General features: G+C 39.0%; 1 protein-coding gene across 1 annotated transcript in view; it reads left to right on the top strand.

Moving 5' to 3' along the window:
• The window catches only part of ube2f (ubiquitin-conjugating enzyme E2F (putative)), a 48,833-nt gene that overhangs the window by 8,745 nt on the left and 16,001 nt on the right, over positions 1 to 24,087 (top strand). The window contains exons 5-9 of the mRNA XM_020644768.3: positions 11,032 to 11,099; positions 14,350 to 14,420; positions 14,656 to 14,713; positions 21,614 to 21,646; positions 23,048 to 23,110. Of these exons, the coding sequence (XP_020500424.1) occupies positions 11,032 to 11,099; positions 14,350 to 14,420; positions 14,656 to 14,713; positions 21,614 to 21,646; positions 23,048 to 23,110 (293 nt within the window). The remainder of the gene's footprint in view (positions 1 to 11,031; positions 11,100 to 14,349; positions 14,421 to 14,655; positions 14,714 to 21,613; positions 21,647 to 23,047; positions 23,111 to 24,087) is intronic.

The raw sequence follows: 24,087 nt of genomic DNA, 5'->3' as shown, positions 1-24,087 counted from the left end.
GTCTTAAAGTGTTCCTTTAAAATGGCACGCCAGTCTTCACTGCATTTCACATTCATTATTCCAAACTTCCTATCTGCCTGCTCAGCAGTGTTTCCACCTAAGTAGGCTACCTATCGATTACTGTGCAAACGGAATACACTGGTGTGTGGAATTAGCAGAGTCTCTGGGGGCTGTTTTACCTCTCATTTCCTTTTCTGTCAGTCACACACAAACACATACACACACTTTCACTCTGTCAACAAGCCCAAAGCGTACAGCTCAATCCTGTGTTTTATAGAATGTGGAAATCTACCTTTAACCTCGAGTTTGAAGATACAAGAGATGGAGAACAAAAGCCAGAGACCGAAAGAAAGTGGGACAAAAAGTAGCTTTGTGTTTTAGTTTGGGTGTATTGGTAGAAAGAGGGGGACAAAGAAACACACTGGTAATTGAGAAAAGGGAAAAAGAAGCAATGTGTTTGTGTGAGGGACATAAAATCACACTGGTGCCTGCTGACAGTGAAACATGGACAGAATATTTTCAATCACTACTTAGATTCATCACATTCAAATTCAGCCAACAAAAAAAGCTACATCTACGTAAAATATTTTCCTAAAGATGATTTCAGTGAAGTATTTCTGTCTTTGTGTGTCAGCCCTAGAAGTGGGAATCTGGTCCAATTACAGCTGGGATTGACTTCAGCCCCCTGCAACTATAGGGATGTAAGAATATATCAATACACTTCAGTGTTAGTGGTATGTTAGTGGTATTTATAGATTATCAGAAGCACTGTACCATTTTGGATGCTAGAGAAACCATCAAATGCAAATGTAAGTCCAACTCTTCTGATTGCATGAAAAAGGAAAGACGTTTGTGTACTTGGAAGTAGAGCCCGTTTATTAATCGGCCAGGAGATAATATCGGCCAATACGAGTATATCAAGTGACTATCGGCTACTTTGTCGCAGTGTCGATCTTGCTAGATTTATTCACCAGTCAAACAGCATTTCATTTGAGTTTAATTTTATTACAACTGTTCTCTTTCACCAGCAGAGTGTCAAGCAGTGATGCACGTATGCAGTTACTTTCCAGTTGGATACCCGTATTTTCTGCATTATATCTACAAGTGTTTGATTACTGCATTTCAGGGATCAACACAGTAAATTATTACATTATTTGCTGATGTGCTGACGTCTGTCAACAGGGCCAACATCTGCTGATACCGATGTTAAACCGATGCATCAGTGCATCCCTAACTTTCAGTTAATTCCATGTGGGATGGGTCATGTAAAATTATCAGGCACGGCAGCAAAATATGAATTCATTCATTCAACAGTAAAGTTTGCTCCCACTGTATTGTTAAGAATTAAATTATTATAATTTTATTTCCTTGTAGTTCTAATATGAAACAGTGAGAGTTTGCGATACTTTTTAAATTCTTACTTTTCTTTGTTGGAATAGCAGGTTGAATTTATTGGTTTTTTTATCTTCAATTTATTTTGGGACATTCCTTTGAGTTTGGGTGGAAGTAAAAGCTGCGTTTTAGAGTCATCTCTTGTGAATTTATCACCACAGAGTCTTTAGAAGTTGCTGAATGTCAACTATAATTATGATTTATTCATGCTCTACAAGTGATGAGTTTTTGTTGAGTTTATTTCCAGTTGTTCCGGGCATTGTGGTTGAGAGTGTATAAGAGTGATCTACTACAATTAAATGTGAGTGTATGTGTGTAAGTCTGTGATTCATCCATCTCCCTGCCACCCGAGAAGGCAGTGTAACTCCAGCTTAGTTTCCACCAAGGCCTTTGTAAGCAAAATCTGCAGTGAAAAAGCAAAGATCAGCAATTAGAGACAAGCTTTGGTGTCGTGTTCTCTAAGAGGTGTTGAAAAGGAGATTGAATTTTCAGGTAAAGACTCGCTCAATTATTAAAAACCCTCCGTCTCTCCTGTCGAACACACACACAACCACACACCAGACACAACTACTTCTCCCCTTTTCACTTCCTCCTACTTGTTCATTTCTCTTTCTTTAATCACTCTCACCCTGTTCTGTTTCTTTTACGTGCTGCTGGCAGGATAAGGATTTATTTGCACCATTTCTCACAACTTGTTTATTTCTTTAGCTCATTTCCCTAACATGGCATTGCAAAGTGCTCCACACAAGACTTCATCCAAGCATTACGACAAAGGGGAAAAAGAGACATTAAAAGAAGACGTTTAAAAATCATGAGAACAACCTTTAACAAACACAGATTTAAAATAAGTCAAAATATAAGATCCAAAAGCAACAACGATATATGACATTAAGCAAAATTAAGAAATGAAATCTCAAATTTGTCTCAAATCTGAAATCTTTTATCTTCAATCTCAAATCTGGAATACAATGATGTTATCTGCTCTGCACGCCCTTCAAGTGTTAGTGCTCTGAAGTCTCTGACCACAGAGTCCTATCTTCCAGACGGGCACAGATTCACCTGCTGGTCTCGCCTAATCAAAATGGATTCTGTTTAACAATCCACCCCAGATCGTCCTCTCAAGTATCAAGTCACAGCTCACAGGCGGGCTCAGGCTTCTAGATACCCTCCCCCACAGGGGCACCTTACACAGCCCAACTCTCACCAATGTCAAGTCATTGAAATAAGCCATTGAAGTCATTGAAATAAGCAAAATCAGTTGAAATATGACATGAAGAAAAATAAATATGGGACATGTTGCTACAGGAGCTGGGGATCGAACCCCTGATCTTCCGTTTGAGAGACAACCGACTCTACCAACTGAGCCACAGCCGCCTCAATTTAATTATCATATTATTAATATCTTATGTAGTGAAATAAGATCAGATCAAGAATAAGAAGAGACTGAACTGCATCAGTTTCTTCACATGAACTGGTCTTTACAACAGGAGAATGTGCAGTTGAATTAAAGACGTAATGCAGGGAGCCAGTGTGGAATTTCTTTGCAGTCTTTCAATCAAATTCACAGTCATGGATCGACTTCACTTGAGACCACATCTGATATATTGTGGGTGAAGTGATACATTTGATCAGCTCTTGTATTGCATGTGAGATATTATGCCACTGGGAAAGTTTATCCTGAATGGTGAATATGAGTTTTATCCATCAATCATTAATCCAATAACATATAATGGAGATATCACTGCTGATGATGTTAAAATGTACATGTAATGTTCAGTTAATAGCTACCCCGTGTGTAACGGCTGCATGATTTTGTAACTGCTCTTCTTGAACTTTTAGTCAGAAACTTTGCTTTTGTCTCAAGAGGATGAGGCCATGACAGAGGATACAGAACTCCAAATGCATGATTGTGTGTGTATTTGCCTTTGTGTGCGTGTGTGTGTGTGTGTGTGTGTGTGTGTGTGTGTGTGTGTGTGTGTGTGTGTGTGTGTGTGTGTGTGTGTGTGTGTGTGTGTGTGTGTGTGTGTGTGTGTGTGTGTGTGTGTGTGTGTGTGTGTGTGTGTGTGTGTGTGTGTGTGTGTGTGTGTGTGTGTGTGTGTGTGTGTGTGTGTGTGTGTGTGTGTGTGTGTGTGTGTGTGTGTGTGTGTGTGTGTGTGCTAGGAAAGATCGAATGTTGACATGTAGTGTAAGACTACACCTGTGAAACATGGTCAAGTACAGCATGCATCCATTTGCAAACACGTGTTTAAAGTCGCTCTTTGCATTCATTCGGGGTGACTGTGTGCGAGTACGCGGGGAAATGAGGCTCATGCACATAAAACACAATCTGTTGCTCTCTGCTTTATTAATCTTACAACATGAATTGTTTCTTAACTCGGGGTTTAATTATGCATCTTGCTGCGGGCGTTCTAACACAGTGACCAAAGCACGATGTTACTCTGAAGCACAACTAACTTTAAGTTGTTTAAATACAGCATCAGATCGAAAATACTGATGGGCCTGTAAGTAAAATATGTACAATCTTATCTTATACAAAGCAAGCAAACAGTGTCATCATATCTTCATATCTGTGAACTTATTTTAAAGTTGTGCACCTCCCTTCCTCCCGGCCTTCCACTTGGAGGAAGTAAACAAAAAAAAAATAAAAAAATAATTTCTCTGCATCATTTTCAGGGAATAAATATTAACGTATTGGAGGCGAGACAACAGTACCACAATGATTTGGTTGTGATGGAGGATGCTAATTAGCAGGTATGCTATGGTCCCTCTGTCCTCAAATCTGCACCTTTAAGTTATTATTTATAATTTTCTTTAGAGACTTGGTGTGAATCTCTTACAAACAGCAAACACCAAAGCTTTAGTTTGAACAGCAGGGAAGGTGTTTGTACGCAGGAAAAAACTTGCAAACAGAGCATGCCTCAGGAAGTAGCTTGTCATAGTTCTCGCATATCCTGACCATTTTAAGGTAAAATCATCTGGACTTGTTTTGAGGAGAATTTAGAGCTCAAGGCTTACACCTTCCTTTTTCTTCTTTTGAGTTTTTTTACTTCTGGTGGTTTTCGTTATTTTATTAGTGATCAGCAGTTACTGCTTTGTTCCAGATAAAGACTTTTACTTGATGCAGTTGAGATCTTTACGGGTGCAGCTTCAAAGCACACTGCTTCACACATTAAGTCAAAAATAGAACAAAATGAAATCTGTCCAACAGAATCACAGAAAAACATTTATATCCTTTTTATGCCGAGACTTTTATGAAATTCTTCATTCATGCTCAGTGGTTTCATTAAGACGTTTGCTATTGAAACATTTTGTACCCACTGATGAAGATTTAAGGAGCAACGATGATAATACAAAAATCTGGAGTCAAAAGTTTCTTTTTACTCATCTTAAAGATACAATATAGAAAATGTTAAGGTTTATTTTTTGGCTTTTTGTGCCTTTATTTATAGACAGGACAGTGGATAGAGTCAGAAATCAGGGAGAGAGAGAGAATGGGAATGACATGCGGGAAAGGAGCCACAAGTCGGATTCGAAACCCAGAGGAACTCGGCCTCCGTGTATGGGGCGCGCACTAACCACTGGGCTACCAGCAGTGCAATATGTATACATTTTACACTTTAATGTTTCAATTAATGAAAATTTTACTTAACCTATGTTATATACATTTTTGAGCACTTACATTACCTTGAATATTTCCAACAGTTATCAAAGCCAGAAACGTCCCTAATGTTATAGTTTAACGGGACGTGTCTGGTCGCAGCGACTGCCATGACCCGCACGACGTGTTCATTGTTGCCGTGGAAACAATAGATGATACGTCAAAGACTGCTATTGAAAGCTGCCGTACTGTTGCTGTATGTGCTGCTGTGATAAAAAACATCATGTAAATTAAGTTACACCGTCAGTAAAAATATTCTGGTTTCAGCGGGTGGGGGTGATTCGCCGTCAGCGTCGACGTCCTTTTGTTTTTGTTTTGATTGAGAGCCCCCTGGTAGTGGGTTAAATGCTGTGTCTTTATAATCCAGGGCTACTGGTGGTTCTCGTGGCCATTTTGTCTGAAGTGCATTTTTCCATTGCTTTATTGGAGAGCTTAAGTGGTGCAATTCTCATCTCGGAGAAGACGGCAGCTTGGCTTATTTTTTTGTAATTCTATGTTTTAAAGTGATTCTGGTACTCGAACCACCAAAGAAACACAAAGGCTATGAATATACACACACACACACACACACACACACACACACAATGTTGCAGAAAGGCATGTGGTAGAAAGCACATTTTCTTTTTGTGAAAGATTATTATTGTTCACATTATCACACTATGTAGTAAATATTTGATCAGAACAATGGTCTAACATTTACTTTGCTGTGTAACAAAACAAACAGAAGACTTTGTCCGTGTCCGTCTGTTTCCAGTTCAGATCAGATGGTTTTTATGATTTTCCCATGCAGCAGCTCTGGGCTGTGACCCCATAGCCCAGGACCCCTGTGTCTCTGAGGAATGGGGACAACAGCAACACCCTGGGGTGAACACATTCTCACAAGTTAGTGTTGGATCGGATTATAAAAAAACATTAACAATGAGGAAAAATTAGACACAAATAACATTGTCCATGTGCTTCAGATGTGTCCTTAATCTGCTTGATTTGCATAACGTACTGATGTGAATGTACCGCTGCAGAAAACATTCTTGGAGCTTGCAAGAAGAACTCTTTTAGTGCCCGTAGTTTAGGGTCACTAAGGGGTCATAGTCTGAATTCTCCATACTACCTGTAAGACTCACTGTTTACTGTATATGAAGGTTTTATTATAACTGTAGCACCCCGGATGACTTTGTGTTTTAAACACATGCTCAGAGGAAGTGAAGTTCTGCGTTTTTAGAATATATTCTCAGTGTTGAACGTGTGCTGTGTCTTATACTTTTCTGAAATTTCACTCGTCTTTGCTGTTCGTTTATTCACTTCTCTGGAGCCGAGCCAACAGAATTAAAATTTTGGCTGGCAGTCTAATTCATTTTTGTGTTTATTGAGCCAGTTAACAGTTTGTGTATTTCATACGATTGTATCTTGTGTACTATTTATAGTATCGGTTGAGCTGCAATGATCCTGGTGACTGAAACCCTTTATCATATGAACAATACTGACTTTATGAAAGTGATATTATCAAATATAGTTTTTTCTCACAATCCCTTCGAAACATTATATGTTCATGTTCATGACACAACACAGCAAATGGAGAGTTTTGAGTCTTTAAACTCCTACCAGAAACTCTGCCTCTGTCTAATGATTACATTAGTTTAAACAGAGCACTAATTATTATCATTGAAAATATGCCAGAGACAAGACTGTGGTAAGAATCTAAATCATACCAGTAGCTGTGTTCCCATGGTATAAAAAACACATTTCACCCAAGCTTTCCCCCCCCCGTCTCCAAAATATGTTACTAAGGGGACGAATCTGGGTTAAAGACAAGAAGAAAAGAAAAGAAAAGGCAACATAGCAGCTTCTCAGCTTCTGGCAGATGTACTCTTTCTGGTACATCTCACCATATTCTTCTTGAAGGTACGCCTTTCAGAGCTCATTCCGGGCTCATGAATACCCGTCTCGCTCTACCTACTCTGCCTCACTTTTCCATCCTATAGGAGAAATCACACATTGAAATTCACAGCAGCCACATGAATGTGAGATGTAGATATGTGATTTTAGCACACATTGTTGACATTATTGTGATTATTTTCTCTGATTCAGTTGCTGAAAATGAAAACAGTCCAGGAAGCAATTTAAATACGGTATATGATCATGTTGCCTAGGAATATGATTTTCTGTGATTTTTCTGTTAGGTGTGCTCTGCCTTTGAGCTCCACATGTGTATTCAAGCAGAAAATCTATTATTTCCTCACAGTTAACAAAACACTGATTCAGACTGAACTACAGTTTAATATCGCTTATGCATTTTTAGTCCCAATTGTGGTTTACATTAAATTGTTTAACGTCTTTCTGGCATTTGAAATCATTTACCCTGAAAGTTTGGAGTTTAGGTGTTACAGTAGGTTGTGTGTGTGTGTGTGTGTGTGCGTGCGTGCGCCCAGTATCTAGTGACATTACAGACTGATCGTTCCAGTGCACTGTAGACTCTCATGAATAATTCATGACCTCTTTATGCTGCTGTTAGTCAGTAGATTTATTTCCATTTGTTTTTTTTTTCTCTGTTTGTATTTTAACATATCGTAGTCTGGATATGTTGTTTTTTTTCATTTTTCTCTACTCACACTCGGTCAAGCTGTTGCCCTCTATCCCTGTCTCTTCTCATATATTTTACATGGGAGACTGTCTGTGTGTGGTCTAATTAAATTGAACCTCTGTCTGTGTCTCTGTCTGTGTCTCTGTCAAAGGGAATGGGATCAGTGCGGTTTAGAAGGGCCTTTTGTGAGACGCTTATCTCGAATTGCTCAGTTACTCAGTGTGAGCGCACAAAGATGAAGGGAGAGGGAGACAGAGATGCATGTCTATGTCATTTTTGAATGTGCAGGTAGAAACATCGTTGTGTTTGTATTTCTTTTATTTAATCAGGAAAGACAATCTCGTTTTCAAGAGTATCCTGGCCAATACAAGCAGCAGCACAATTTACAGAGTTTCAAACAAACCCTAAGCAGCCCACCATACAAATACAACAAAAAAAAATACATTATTAGACATTAAAAAACACATCACAAATCAAGATCATCCACAAACACATCAGGAAGAACATCTACAGCCGAATGTGTCCGTCTCCAGTCATTTAACATCTTCTTAAAAGCATCCACCAATAATATAGCATCATGCTTTCATTGATAAAACTCTCATTTTCATAAAGCTGTCACTTACACATTTGACCCTCCATATACGTATGTAAATGAGATCCTACAAACTATTTTGCAGAGTTGATTTTGATATTGGTCCATGCAAGACTGCTGAGCAATGAAATTTCAGACAAAATATGCAAATCTGGATTCTGTCAATACAGCACAGAGAGTTAAATGATGACTTTGCTTTTTACAAAGTTCTTTCTTTTCCTCTTTATGTCTTGCTCTCACTTTCTTGAGGTCAGTCATACTGTGAGTTTCAAAAAGTGTCAGTCCACCTGAGTGAGCTGTAACACGAGCTCAATGGGGATGACAATCTGGAGGCTGGAACCATTCATCCATCCATTATGTATGTAGCTTGTCCAGTTCGGGTTTGCGCTGGTGCTGGACCTGAGCCCAGCTGTCATTTGGCGAGATGCGGGGTTACACCCTGGACCGGTCTCCAGTCAATCACTGGGCCGACATGCAAACAACCACACCTACGGACGATTTAGAGTCACCAATTAACCTAATGAGCATGTCCTTAGACCGTGGGAGAAAGCCTGAGTAGGGAACCCAGTCCATACATGCAAGGGGAGAACATGCAAACTCCTCACAGAAGGCTCCTGTCTGACCGGGGATTTTGAACCATGCAGGAACGCATGGTCGTGCCAACCACTGCAGCACCGTGCACCTTGAGGCCATGATCATCAAGATAAAAAGCATTTTCTGAAAAGTGTGGACCCAAAACTGTGTTTATTTGAAATTGTATTGATTGCATTCATTTTAGGGAACATAATTTCCCTGGGACCCAATCAAATGAGCACCTGTGGGTCCCGGGAATCAATTCATTGAGAACCTTTCACATCACTGAATGTTAAACCAACTAATTAATGACAGATTCCATATCCTAAACAAGCCTTTTAATAGGCTTAAATATGCTACAGAGATGAAGAGAGAAGGACTGTGTATGTTTGGCATCTTTATTTAAAGACCTAACAAATGCCACTGCAATTGACTTCAAGTATTTCAATGCTGATTTGTATTTTCTGCTCACATATGTGTGGAGCCCTTTCTTTCTTTTTTCTTTGAGTTTTAAAGCTTGTGTTATTTCTGACCTTATGTCTGAATCTGGTCGGACTGTATGGTTTCACTTTGAGGAGTCACTCCCTCTAAACAAGCTCCAAGATACAGCTTCAGTTCTTTCAAAAGGTGCGTCCATTTAGTCTCCTGTCTTGGCTGAGGTGATTAAGGGATGGCGAGGGATGTAACATTATACTCAACAAAATACAACAATTATTTTCATATTTCAGCTTCCTCCTGGATTTCAATGTTGAGTGCCACCAATAAAAAAGAACCCCATATTCGACTCCCAGGGAGCTTTAGCACCTCACCATTGAGCTTCATCTATTTTTTAACAGCAATTGCATTTTATATGACCCTAGCTCCTTTAAGTCTTAAAGCAACACCTGGGGCTTAGTTTGGTTTTAATTTTTCATTGAAGAAGAAATGACCATTTCCCGTTTGCCCATAAAGGATGCACCTTCTGACCTGTCCTCATTGCAGGCAGCACTTGAGGACTCTTTGCTTGGTATTTACGGATGTGTGTGGGGACATAACATTCAAGTGAAAATCTTGGGATCTACTGCTTTGGGTAGTTTTTTTGTTGAAGTTGGGTTAAGCAGGATACACACTACAGGATAACAGGGCCATGGACCTTCTCTCCTTCCATAGAAAAGTCGCAATTCTTTTATGGTTCTAAAGGCTTAAACACATTTTCTGTTTATGTCAGATGGTGAGGGTGAAAGGACGTCTGAGGAGCCCTGATTTAAAATGATTCATTTCAAACATGTTCAATGCAACCCTTAATACCTTCTGATATTTGTCACATAAGAATGTGTCTATTATTCGTATTGGTTTAGAACAAACTGACTCCAAGATGTATTTCACTGTTGCATGATTCTTTAGTAAACAAAGGATAAAACATAAAGGAAAGTCGGCTCTAAAGAGCAACATCTGTGCCTGAGCTGAATTAACGACACCAAAGTATTAAACCTAACTGTGCTGTAATTACATGGAAAAAGTCAAGTACACGTAAAGTTGTTCTTTATCATCTTATTTTAATTTTTAGATCGAAATAGAGTCATTCAATCATTCATTCAAGTTTTCAAAACTTCTGCGTGGAGTCGGCTCAAGTGGTTGCGTAGGTTTGGTCGTCTTGTTTTTATATTTAAATACTGACTCACACAGCTCACGCGCCACATGACTTCTTCTATGGACTTCTTCTGTTCCACTTTTACACCGCAATCTAAAACGTGTCCAAACATCAGCTTCAATTGCTTGAGGCCCTTACTTCAAATGTCTACCCATCGCTGTGGCCATTTTGTTGAATAAACAACAGACGTTGTTTAGCTGAGTGGGGCCTCTGTAGAACGCAAATCACAGTACTGCGGCACCAACAGCACCCCCCACAGGAGAGGGACTTCATTACAAAGGAAATAATCCATTTCAGGATTTTCTGAATCAATATTGAATTGGGCAAATACTAAATTGCAGTGCATTGATGAATTGCTATTTTTACACAGCCCTGGTCACATGTGGGGTCTCTCACATTTCAAAATCTATACAGAGGTTAAAAATCATGGGCCAGGCATTAGTGGTGTGTTTTTAGTTTTAAGTCTTCATGTTTAAGTTGATGACTTACCTGTACATGATTCTTAACCATTAACAGCAGTGGTGACTTTGAAGGCCTTCTTTACAGAAAGTACAAATTGATGATTGTCATTAAACATTTCTTCTTCATCTTCCTGACTCTGCTTCCAGATGAGGGTTACTACCAAAGTGGAAGGTTTCAGTTTGAAATCGACGTCCCCGAAGCCTATAACATGGTGGTAAGTGGTCCAGTTTTTCTATCAGTTGTTTTTGTCAAAGGAGTTTATGTGTATGTTTGTGTGTTTATGTATTTGACCACCTGCCTGTCAGCTTTAGGTGGGAGCTTCCTGTTCTGGTCGGTCAAACTAACCTCCCTTCCTGTTTTGGCCTGTTTTTTTTTTTTTTGAATGAGGAATATGAATCAGGCTAGAACAAAGATGTGGTGCCTTCAGATTATTAACTGTGACATTTTCATCAATTCAAATTCATAAATGAAAGTCAAGGTGCTCTGTTCGAATCTTGCAAATGTTTTTTTTTTGTCTCCTGAGTAAAAAATGCACTGCATCATTCATTCACCTCTATCTGTTCCTCCATCCATTCTCGCTCCGCAGGCTTTATCTCACCGTGCCAGCATGTGTTTGCCTGTGTGAATGTGCGTCTTTTGTTTGTGCCTGTATTTACCTTTGCACATGTATTTATGCTTTGCATTGTTGTCTATCGTCTGAGTCTTTTATTACACATTTAAGCCAACAAACACTGTTCCCTCTACATGCAGCAATCTGTTGCCGGTTATGGTGCCTGCTTGAGAATGGTAAATAATGGAATGGAAAAGCAGTGTGACGTTTCGGAAGGGTTTCTCTTACCTCAGATAAAAAGTCCAGTTAAACGCATAATGGGGTTAAATTGCACAAGCGAGCCAGGGGAATGATACTCCTGACTCCAATTGCAATTATGGAATGTAATTATTAAAGGAGGTAGTTCTTATTTTCATGCCTTTTAGCCTGCACATCCAGTTAATTGACAAAAAGCTGTCTACAACCTGGTAGCATCTCGTAGTTGTTCACATTGCAACAGTCCATCCTGAACAGCCTCTTATTGATTTCTCTTCATACACACAGGCTTCAGGGTAGGACTTAAGTGTAAATGGGTTTCTGTCTGTGAGGTTCACCGCCCCAAAAATACATGATTGTGCACTTACACATTACACCCAATACAAAGAGCTGATAGCCTCCCTCAAAAACAAAAGGTGTCCAACATAATGGACCTCTATTGATAAAAGATTGATGTGCAGTGGTGAGCAACTGGCGGCCCCGGGGGCCACATGCAGCCCCCATCAACGTGGCCCTCAGGTCAATGAAATCATGAAAACCAGAAATGTGTCGGTAATAATATTTGATCACCGGTAAATCTGAGACACACAAGTGACTGTAATTGTTTTTGTGTCCTACAATTTGGTCCCCTGGCAGTGAGAATTAAATAAATGTGGCCCTTGATGTGACCAAAGTTGCCCATCCCTGGCACGGGCTATAACTGACCCCCTGGGAGAGATTCAGAAATGTTGGGCTTCAGGACAAAAAATGGCTGTAAACAAAACTATGCTAACTTCCATCGATAAAGCCCTTCTTTCTACTGAACTGTATACAATGTAATATTCAACTGTAAAAGGCAGAAGCACACTCAGATGTGCCGCTGTTACATCTCCCTAAAGTGAAGATGAACAATCCACTGCTAAACTGCCGTCTGCACGTTCCTTGTTGTTGTTGTTGTTGTTGTTGTTGTTGTTGTTGTTGTATCTGGCTGACAAAAACAAAATAAATTCACGTTGGATTATTTCCTCCAGACAGCCTGATGGACACTTAATCACAAAATATCAGCTAAATCTATTTGTGTGTTTGTCAGGTCAACTGAAGCTGACGTCCTTCGCTTCAAAGATCGGCTTTATCAGCTTATCAGGAACCTCAAATAGGCCTATTTGCATTTTAATGTATTGCAATTGACTGGCGTTTGGTTCATTTGATAGCTATTATTATTCATTAACTGACTGTGCCTGTGTAACCCAAGCTTTATATTTCCGATTCTATTAACAGAAAGAACAGCAGTAGCAACATAGCTTGTAAGACCTTGTTGTGGGTCTAGGAAACCTCAAATGTGATATTTACAGTCATCATCGACCTGCCATTAGGGCTGTTACATGATAATCTGATTTACCCGTCAAAACTTTATTAAATCCCTTGGGAAGGTTCCCTCAGGAAATTCAGATTCCAGCAGCAGGTAACACCAAAGGATAGAACAGCACACCGATACAAAAACTAAAATAAAAAAAACTCAAGTTATACATGTATACAAATAATATACTGTACACCAGTAGCAGCAAAAGACATGTATAAATAAAATATTTAGATAGGTATGAATATTTATACTAATATAGTAGCAGCAGTAAAAAATGGTAACAGCAGTTGTGTTGTTTTGTATTTGTCCTCTGTGTTTATAAATAGATAATTAACAATGAATAATGCAAGCTGTTAGGATTGTGTTGTGGTCAGTTCAGGCCTATTTCTCCCCCGCCATCCTCTGTCCTCAGACGGCACAGTCCATGTTGACCAAACACAGCAAATAAACCATCTTTCAGCGATGGAGTTTTGAGGACTGTTTAATTATGACTGAAGAATCACAACATATGGCAAAACACACTAAAGTTAAATGATGTATATTTATCTGTTCATTTATATAGGAGGTCCAGCAGTGACACTGCTGTTATGGTTGCAAATTCCACTCTCTTCTCATGCTTCTTTCTGCTTACAAAATGTTTTTTTTCCTTACCTGAGGCCATGTCTAATCAGAAAAAGCATATAACTTAAACCATGTTAAAGGTAGAGTCAGTTAGCATTGTTGGTTGCAGCTTGTAAACACAACATTCAAACTGGGCACCTCCTACTGGGCTCATCGCCTCCAGAATTGCACACCCACTGCAGGACGTAGTGTGCACATTTATTGCATGTACCTACACTGCAAGCTACCACACGCTAGCACAAGCTAACCACCTGCCTGTCCAACAGAAAGTATCTGCATCCGCAGGTAGAAGTCAACACAAGGTTCACCCTTGTTTTGGAACAAGCTTTTTGGCGTTTTGCCTCACTGTGATAATATTTTCCCTTCCTTGCCACCATTTCCACTTCCTTCATATTTACCGGTTTGAAATGCGTCCAATCGCTGAATTGTATAGACTCCTAAATTCACTTGCTGAGGGAAACACAAGAGACCCCCGCCCAGAAAAGTCCAGGGTCAACCAAAGCAACACAAAACGTCAAAATCCAGACATACTGTAGGACAGGGTCTCTGCAGACACAGCCACCACCACACACTCTACTAAAGAAACCCATGTTTTGGATTGAGTTTTTTTTTCAAGTTTGTTGACAGCTTAAAGTTATCATAGAATACGTGTTTCTCTGTCCACACTCTTGACTTTTCCCCCCTCCTGTGACCTTGCAGCCTCCTAAAGTGAGATGTCTGACCAGAATATGGCATCCTAACATCACAGAGAATGGAGAGATCTGTTTGAGGTAATGTGGTCCACACCTTCTTCATTGTGTCACTGATGAAAAACCTTCCGTCGTTAGCTCATCTGTTCTATTCATTCATAGTGCAGTATTGTTCTAACTGCTTACAAAGTAAATAGAATAAATGACTCCCATACACTAGAAATCTGTTCTCATGTATTTTTTTCATCAGTTCATTGGGAAATGACACGTATTGACAATTTTTGGCCTTTTTTTTTTTTTTTTTTTTTTCATACAGCTTATTGCGGGAACACTCTATTGACGGCACAGGCTGGGCCCCCACCAGAACATTAAAGGTATATTAATTGCTTTTTAATTTTTGCTTCTGAAGCTTACAGTATGTTGCAGCTTTTAAAAATATATATAAATCAGTTCTTTTAGAGCTTTTTATTGTGGATTTTCTTTCTGTTTTTTAAGTGTGGATGATGGCTTCACTCTAATGGGACAGTTTTACACCACTCTGTATGGCAGCAACCTTTTGTTTCTCTTCGAGGGTCCAACTTGTTCTTACAACCATTCTGCAGAAGAATTGACATTTGCAGCTTTTCATATATTTAAATCTTACAAAATAGAGTAGCAGATTTAAACATTATTTTACAGTTCTACCACATGAAGTTTTTCTATTCCATATAAAACAACATAACACAAAAACCCTTCATGGACTAATAAAAAAAAGCATATAATTCCCCCACTCAAGTTGCACCCCTGCTCAGTAGAAGCTTTATTTATGATAATCAGAAGTCGTCCAGAGAGATATATGGATTGTTTTGTATCACTTCTCACTACCCCCTATGTTTACTGTCTTTGTAGCGTGACATAAAATACATTGGAAACACGTTTTTTTAATAAACCCATGTCTATAGAACTTTTCAATCAATCATCAATCTGTATTTGCACCAATTCATAACAAAGGTTAACTCGGGACGCTTTACAAAGAGCATGTAAAAGAACTTACTCTTTGTTATTTAATATTAAAAAAGAGCAGGTAGAAGACAGTACTCTTTGTTATGTTACAGAAGAAAAGGGGAGATGGGATAATATGCAGGAAGTATTTCTCCTTTGTATTCCTCACGTTCCTGTTGTCCACACTTCCTGGCCGCCGAGGTGGAGGTCGGAGCAGGTCGTGCATGAATGAGGATGCGCGGTGGTTGTGGGGACGACACAGTTTGAAAGGGGTGGCTGGGCGTCAGTGACAACGGCTGGTAGTAGTGCCAAATGACCTCGCTGTTTTAAAGTTACTTCTGCAGTGACAGAAACTTGGATATCTGTGATCTTGTAACAATGCATTATTCTCAAATCTTTAAGAAGATGTATGAAATGTTTAAAATGAATACAGCAAAGCCTTAGTCTTCACAGACTGGGTAATCTAGAGCACAAAAGACCTCAGGATGACACTCATTCACATAACACCTTCTTAATATTCCACCTGTTTCTTTACCCTCTTAAACTGACTCAATGAGGGTTCAAGCAGGACTGCAGAGTGCTGTTGAAAACACAGTGAAATCCTCTCAGTACACAATGAATAATCCTTCACAGGGCTATGTTAGATAAACTTTACAACAAAGGCCTTTTCAGCAGCTCATAAAAGAGCGCCTTGACTACTTAAGCTTTACTCTTCACTCAGCAGAGCACCATTTGAGAGTGGTTAAGAATAAGTCTGTAAGGAATAAAAGCAAGGCCGCCCTCTACTATTGATATTGAAGATTTGACTAAAATGATGCTCTAAAGAAACTTGAGTGTGGAACTAAATATATTTGAATGGTGAATCTCTGCTTCTGAAAAGTTTCTCTTAAACTCTAAGGGCGCACTATCACTAGGCTCAGTTGTCCCGTACTGTGCTGAAGCACAATTGTCACCCAACATGTTTAAAGGGCCATCCACTAAATTCTGCTGCTCTTGAGGTTATTGTCAGGATGTGTCTCATTCTTAGGAGTTCTCATTCTGCTGTGGTTTTGCACACATGAGCTTACTTGTTCGCCTTCTTCCTCGGTTTTCAGACAAATCATATCCTGCATAATGGAAAACTGTCAAACTAGATAATGTTTGTTATATTGGAATGTCATCGTTACCCACATCACTGAACACATTAGGGTTTCACTCTGCATGATATCATTTTCTTCATGCGTGAATAAGAAAACACCCCAAAAACCCCCATATAGTTATGCAGCACCACTGTGAGTGCATTCTGTCTGTTTTGATCCAAAATGCTTCCATTCAGCAGCCCATCTGAAATAGCATTTGAACCAACTCTGCCTTTTGAACCCATTGAGCCAATGATTGAGCCGACAAAAATATTGTGATTCCCTCCTCTCTTATGTTGACATACAAACCAAAATAATTACAGGGGGTACAGATTTTAAAGTTATAATATGCAACTTTCAGATTTCCTGGAGATGTAGAGACCAGTCTCTTAAACCAAAACAAAGCTGTCCCTAGTGCACCACTTCCCCTCCTCCCCCACCCCTAACTTAGTCTTCCGACCAAATTTCTACGTCTGATCTCCATTCAGATATGCAGTCTAAAGTTGATTTGGTACTTATTTCTTTGAAGTATTTTCTCTGGTTTTTAAAGTCTGTTGGTTCTCCTTTAATTGTACTCTTGCAGTCAAACTCTGCCATGATGCTTCGACTAACAGCAACACTGAGTGGGCTTGGCAGTCTGTCTTTCCCCCCGTGTGGTGGCAGGGCTAAGGGTTGGACAGGGAGGGGGTTCACGTACATGAAACATGTTTGAGCCTCTGAGTGAAACATAAACAAGCTGAAAGAATTGCCGTCCTGTCCCGTATCAACCCAGAGCAAAAAACAACAAGCCCAGAGGGAGTTGTTGGTCAGCTTGGCTAGGTGTCCCAGAATGCTCATATTCACCTCACAATTTGTTTAAGTTTGCCAACAGAACATTTGTGATTTGTGCATGACACACCCAACTAGAGCCAACAGATAATATTGGCCGATGTTAGCTTATCCAGTCACTATTGGTATCGGCTAATTTTATGGCAGATGGTGGTGATGCACGTACATGCTCAGTTACTTCTAACTTGAGTGACCATCTTTTCCAAAGGTGTTTGATAACTGCATGTGAGCAATATATGCAATAAATGTGTGTATCTATCTCTACAGATGGAACATAGATCTAAAAATAAGATATTGCCCAATATATATCGGTATCAGATTTCTTTCTCCCCAAAAATGCCATATTGGTCAGACCTGGTTACATCAGAAAACAAACACTGTCATGTTATACCAACCAAAGACCAAACCAGCTCACTTAAATATCACCCCCTTCTATGGGAACTATGTCTGAATACCTGCTGTGATTTTCACTTTTTTGCAAAAAATGAGAGAAAAAAAGTTGTTGAGAAAAAACAGAAGGTTGCAGTTGTTTATTTGAAATGTATTTGTATGCAAAGAATCACCTTTGTATCATAGCAAAACACTTCAAGGTACTCCACTCTTCAGGATGTGGCAGTGGGTTGTTGTGCATAAACATGCCTTATTATCACCATGAGATGTCGAGGTAGAAGGAGGTGGTGTACATTAAGAGACACACACAGCTTTTTATTTTATTTACTTAGAGACTTTCTTTATGCATACAAATTCTAAAATAATCATTTCCCTTCGCTACATCCTGCCTTCCTTTTCTGGTGAATAGATTTTTCTTACTCTGACCCACCAGACTATCAAGTACAGTTGTCAACGTGAGCCAGTGGTAAACATAAAACTACCTCAGATATTTTAATGTATTTAAATTTAACAGCATTTCAAAGCTTTCTTGTGAAAATTGTGAACTTTATGTTTCATATTACATTTTTCAATCAATATCTTGCTCTTAAAAAACAAGCCCCCCCCCCCTCGTGTTTTAGAATGTAGTAAGTCTCAGTTGTTGTTTTAAATCCTTTGAATACTTTCCCCTGAGCCTTGATTCTAAGAAGGCTCGGTGCAGAAAGCAGCTTTGCATACTGATTGGGTGCTTATCTTTATGTATTTTTGGCATTTTTGAAGCAATAATAACCAATGAGCACATAAATCAGGCTTACGGAGGACTCCGGTTAGTATTGTAGATTTCATGTAATTGGTATGAATTTATTTATTCTACATTTTGCTGTACAGATACATGTATTTAGGCTTCTGTATCAGTTTACTGCAAAGTTGAGATGAAAGCACAGCTAGCATTGGGAGGCTTACAGCTTAGGGATTGGAAAGGAGCCTGCTGCGTTGCGATACTCTGCCGGAAACGATGTTTTTATGTGTGTCAGTGAGTATCATGGTGAGTGCACAAAATATATGTGAGAAAAGGTAAGTGCAAAAAGCTGTGAGTCAGAAAGGATTGTGTTAGTGCTGGAGTGGGTGATGATGTCCCTCTTTGCTGGTCACCACTTGTCTCCTCTTCAGCCCACACACACATGCCCACACACCCAGTGTCATGTAAAATACCGTCGCAACAATTACTTTTATTCAACACACATTTTATGTGCAAAGCTTTGAAAAACAGGTTACAAAAGAACAGTTCTGACTGGTTATGACTTCCTCTTTATTATTGTTGAATTGATGTTATATATATATACACACACATGCAAACTGCATTCAGACTCTATGATGGCTAAACTATTTTGACTTCTGGCTGTTGCTAGGTGTGTGACCATAGTAACGACAGTTACTAAGGAAAGGGAAATCAGAATCAGAAATACTTTAAGCCTAGGGGGAAATTCGGTCATCACAGTTGCACAACATAGCAGTAGGAAATATAGAATACAAATATACGTTGGAAATGATAGAATAATCAACAAGTGAATCTGAAGATTAATTAGCTGTACATGCTCATGGAATTGAATTTATGAACAATATCTACAAATATAAATATACAAAACATGCTTTGTTAAACAGGGTAGATATTGTATGGTGTATGTTTAAGGCTCGGTGAAGAAAATGTGTTCCAGATTTGCATCAGTATTGCAAACGTTTTCACACAAACTGTTGACCGGTTTACGAACAGATTGCAAAGTTAAAGGACCAATATTTAATTCTGACACCTAGCATTTAAAAAAGGCTTTGCAGTCCAAATTCAAAACATTGGGATAGAGCTGTTCCCCCACCACCCCCCCACCCTCTCCTCCCTAAAGTCAATCTTCATGCAGGTGGCTATGTCGCTTTCCAACCTCTCTCCATTTTTAAAAGCATCTCCAGTATTTATCCTAGTTTTACCACATGTTTGTGGAGCTTATTAGAAAAGGCAGAGGCTTTTTTGGTCGGTTCGAATAAGGTATATCTCAACCAGTTTGCTTGTCCGCTTCCATTGTTACAGCCACTGTCGGTTTGGGTGTTTGCCAGGCAAGAAGAGCGGCAAAGGGCAAAACGGCCGTGTGGGGGTGCTGCCTACTTCTCTGGTCAAAACAAATACAGACCATTCTGCGCCGGAATCGAAAACTTGGGAGGACATACTGGCTGCTGCGAAGTTGTTAGAGAAGCAGCACTTCAATCTTTGATGATATTGTAAGATTATAGATATCTTACATATTTGGACCTTTAAACAGATTGCATAGTTTAAGTCAAAATGATAAGAGATCATTCAAATGTTGTCCAGGTATCCACATGTTTCCAGCTGAGGACGGTCCAGTATGTTGAGTTCTTTTGTAATGACGTCAGCTATAAAGCCAGTTTTATCCTGTATGGAATGATAAAGAAACTTTTCAAAGAAGTGTTGAAAATGTCTCATTGTTCTCAACCCTAAAAGACCAAAATGAGTATATAACAACCACACATAACTACAAACTAAATGCAGTGGTGCAATGTTTCTGTTTTCTGCTTATGCACACCTTCCTCCCACGATGCAATGCACAAAGGAAAGAGTGGTGCAGGTCACAGCTGTTTTTTTTTTGTTTGAATAAATTTGTTGTTGGCTGTGAAACAGTTCCAGAACATCTTTCAAACTAAAAACACAAACATTTAGATTACGTTTTGATGCAGTGACTTTCTAGAGTTCTGACATGCACTGTGGTATCATGTAGTTATGATTATATGGAAACTGTTCCTTGTTTTGAAACATCTAACTATTACTATTATGACTAATGTGTAAAACATTAGGTGTATAGATCAAACTCAATTCAGCACTTAACTCCGAGCCTGGACTTGAACCGGTGAGCCCTCCGGTCAATCTTTTTTTTCTTGGATTAGTACACAGACCTGAAAGACATGGAAGGAGTTCAGCCTGGAATTCTGTCAAAGATTATTTCCATTTAATTTCTTGAAGGCACAGTTGATAGAACAGACATTTTGCCAATTACTGCTTATCTTAAATACTCAAGGTTCAAAGCTTCCCTCCATTATGTAAAGGATTTCCGCACAAGTGTTTGGAATGTGTGAAATATAATTGAATAGAAGCCAAGAAAGCATTACCTTGAAATTGTCAATCAATGAACAAGCAGTGGTTGTTCGCAAGCAGCTCGCAGTGAATTACAGCTCCTGTTCTGCATTATCTGTTCTATTACTTAATCATGTTGCTGCTGGAATTTTCCTGTAAGTATAACGTGTGGGATAATGAAGGTCGTTAGCTGCAATGATAAAAAGGCAATTAGGATATTGTTTTTCCATTCACATACTGTAGCTTCCAGGCTACGGACTGCGCAGACTCGGGATCTTAAATCAAGACCACCATTGATGGGCTATTTTTTCCTCGTCATTTCTGTGATTAGAAAGAAAACACCTCTTTCTGAAATAACAAATAACTTCAATTCATTCAAAAATAGATTTTTATCCCCTGGTTACAGACACAACCTTCCTGGTGTTATGGTCTAAGTGAGTGACCCTGACTGCATTCTTTCTGAGAAATAGGGTCCCCTCTGATATGGGATTTTTGGGGCAGATACCAAAATATACATTTATTGTGTTGATCCCTCAAATGCAGTTATCAAACATTTGTGGAAAAGATATATATAATAGCCAGCTAATATAAACATGTTCATCATCTACAAATACAAAGGAGTCAAATATTGGGTATGAAATAATTATTGGAGCCTCCCTCGAGTGTTTAATATCTGCATCCTAACAGTGCGTTTCTTTTCTTGCTTTTTGATCCGAACAGGCTGGTATAAGTCTCGGCTCTTCTCTTGCACAATGTCTGAATGCTTTCATTCTATATTTAAACTGTTTTTACAATTTGACATGCTGATGTATATTTTTTTTTTCTCCATTTGTTCTCTGCAGGATGTTGTCTGGGGATTGAACTCCTTGTTTACCGTAAGTTTGGCTTGTTTTAACTTTGCATACAGGGGATTTGTTTTTTTCACTAAACTGATTGATCTAAAATGCACAACGCTCTCTGATTTGATCATGGCAGTAAACAACACGTACATGAATATTTTATAGTTTCTGATTATTTAAAGATGTTATGTAAAACTTGGATCTGTGCTCACATTTTTGCTCAAATCTGTCAAAATCAGACATGTAATCTTCCTTAATAGAAATAAGTGATCTGAATCACATTTAACTCTAATGTGATTAGTTCAACCTTAAAAAGAAGAAAACCAGATCCACACACCAAGAAGCTCCCGTTTAAACGTTCATCATCTTTGGAACCATCAGGTAATCGGGCCTTGTCCTGATTTTGGGTGGATGGGGGGGGAATCGGGCCCAAAATTGGTCTGGTTATCTTGTAGCATCTACCTCGCTTTAGAGTGTGCTGGATCCAAAATATATATTTTTTAAAAAGGCAAAAGAAACAAATAAGATCGGCACACCACTTTTGATTAATTCAACTTTGACCATTACTACTTTTTATCTTTAATTAAAGCTGCCTCAAGACTGCAACTACTGACTGAGGGGAAATAATCATTCACAAATTAAAGAACAAATTGAGATGATAAGGAAGAAGAACAAGAAAAACAATTATTACATGAAGCTCAAATTAAGCTAATTTACAAAGAATTATACATTCAGAAGAATATGACAATCTATAGACTGTTTAAAGGAGTTTATTCTAAAAACTTTAAATATCAGATGAAAAAAAAAGTGATTATTTTATTTGATGTTTATACAGTTACATATGGAGGTTAGTATGGACATATTTTCTAATCATTTTGATGCTAACATTAGCAGCCTGTTCAGCTATCTTTAGTTTAGCCCAAAATAGGCACAATTAGCTCATCCAAACTTGCATAAATGCATCATCGATTTCATTTTTAGAAACTTCCCCGGGTCAGAACTGTGCGATGATGATAATGGAGATGGTAATCCGCACTGATGTGTGCTCCTGCCCTGAATCTTACCTCTTAATCAGGAAACAACCTCTCAGGCCATCCTCCTTTTTTTATCTCTCTAATAACACTTTTCTTCTTGTTGTGCACGGCATCTCGAAGGCAGCGGCATAATTAGGGCTTTGTGTTTGCTTTGTTTGCAGAATCTGGGTTGACATTGCAGACAGCAAATTGTGCTGAACAGGGCAATATCTCTCTCAGCAGTTTTTTTTTTTAGTTTTTTTTTTATTGGGAAACAAAATTTGAGCCAGAGAAAAAAGAATTATTGAACCCTGAAAAGTTCTCTAATGCAATAAACAAGCATTTGAGATCCGGCCAAAATCAATCACATTGTCTCACTTTTCTCTCTGTACCTTGAGCTGTTCTCTCTTTGTCTATTCTCCAGGACCTTTTGAACTTTGATGACCCGTTGAATATCGATGCCGCAGAACATCATCTGAGAGACAAGGTGAGACTTCACTGAGTGAAAGAGAACCAGTGACACATTCACTGGGATTACAACTCCAGCTTGACCTCCTTGAACTTCAGATATATTTTAAAGCAACAATATGACACCTTTAAAAGGCTTGATGTAATAGTATAATAAGTTGCAACAGTGAAAATGGCATCTCTCTCAACTCCACAGCGGGGCCCGATTGCCTGTTTAGCGTACTATCTAACTTTGTCAGCCGGCTGAGGTCATCTCACGAGAAGTGTGTACGACTTTGCTACTTCACAATAGTTCACACAGCAGCCTCCAGCCTAAAAGCAGCAAAGCTTGTCTAGGTACTGTATAGGGCTGTGATACTAAACATTTTAACACATTGGAATGGTCATGAAAGGTCATGTTACACTGAGAGCGCCCTCTGCTGGATGGCCTGATGCGCTGATAGACTATACATTTTGAATTTGAAATGCTCATTACAGTTCAAATGCGAGTTTTCTCCCCCAGGAATAAAAAAAAAAAAATGACAACCCTAATACTGTTTGATACAATAGCTAACATTGGCTAAGAGGAAGAGGGCGGTGACAGATGAAGCTACGAAGAGAACAGAGAGAGTGACCGAGTAAGAGTGTACAGTACATCCCTGCGGATATTATTCAGAACTGATTTTGATGTAGCGTTAGACTGTCGTTGTGTGGGGTGTCAGCATTGTCTCATGTTTAGCAGCTTCACAGGGTACAGAAAGTCATCAAACACAAGAACAAAACAGTAACTTTCTTCATTAACATTCAAATGATTCACTTGTGAAGTCCCCCACAGTGTCTGAGATTTGTTTTGAGACTCCATAAGCAAATTCATACCCTGGCTCCTGTTGATGAATAGAAAATGTATTTGGTTAAGATTTCCTGCAGCAGCAGAAACTATATATATATATATTTTTTTTATTTTTTTTCCTACTGTAGCTTTCAGTGACTACTTGCTTCTGTAGGTGGGATTACGTG

Source organism: Labrus bergylta, chromosome 13 (assembly GCF_963930695.1).
Source record: "Labrus bergylta chromosome 13, fLabBer1.1, whole genome shotgun sequence".
NCBI lineage: Eukaryota > Metazoa > Chordata > Actinopteri > Labriformes > Labridae > Labrus > Labrus bergylta.
The sequence above is the reverse complement of the archived record's forward strand: the minus strand, read 5'-3'. Positions and strand labels throughout refer to the sequence as shown.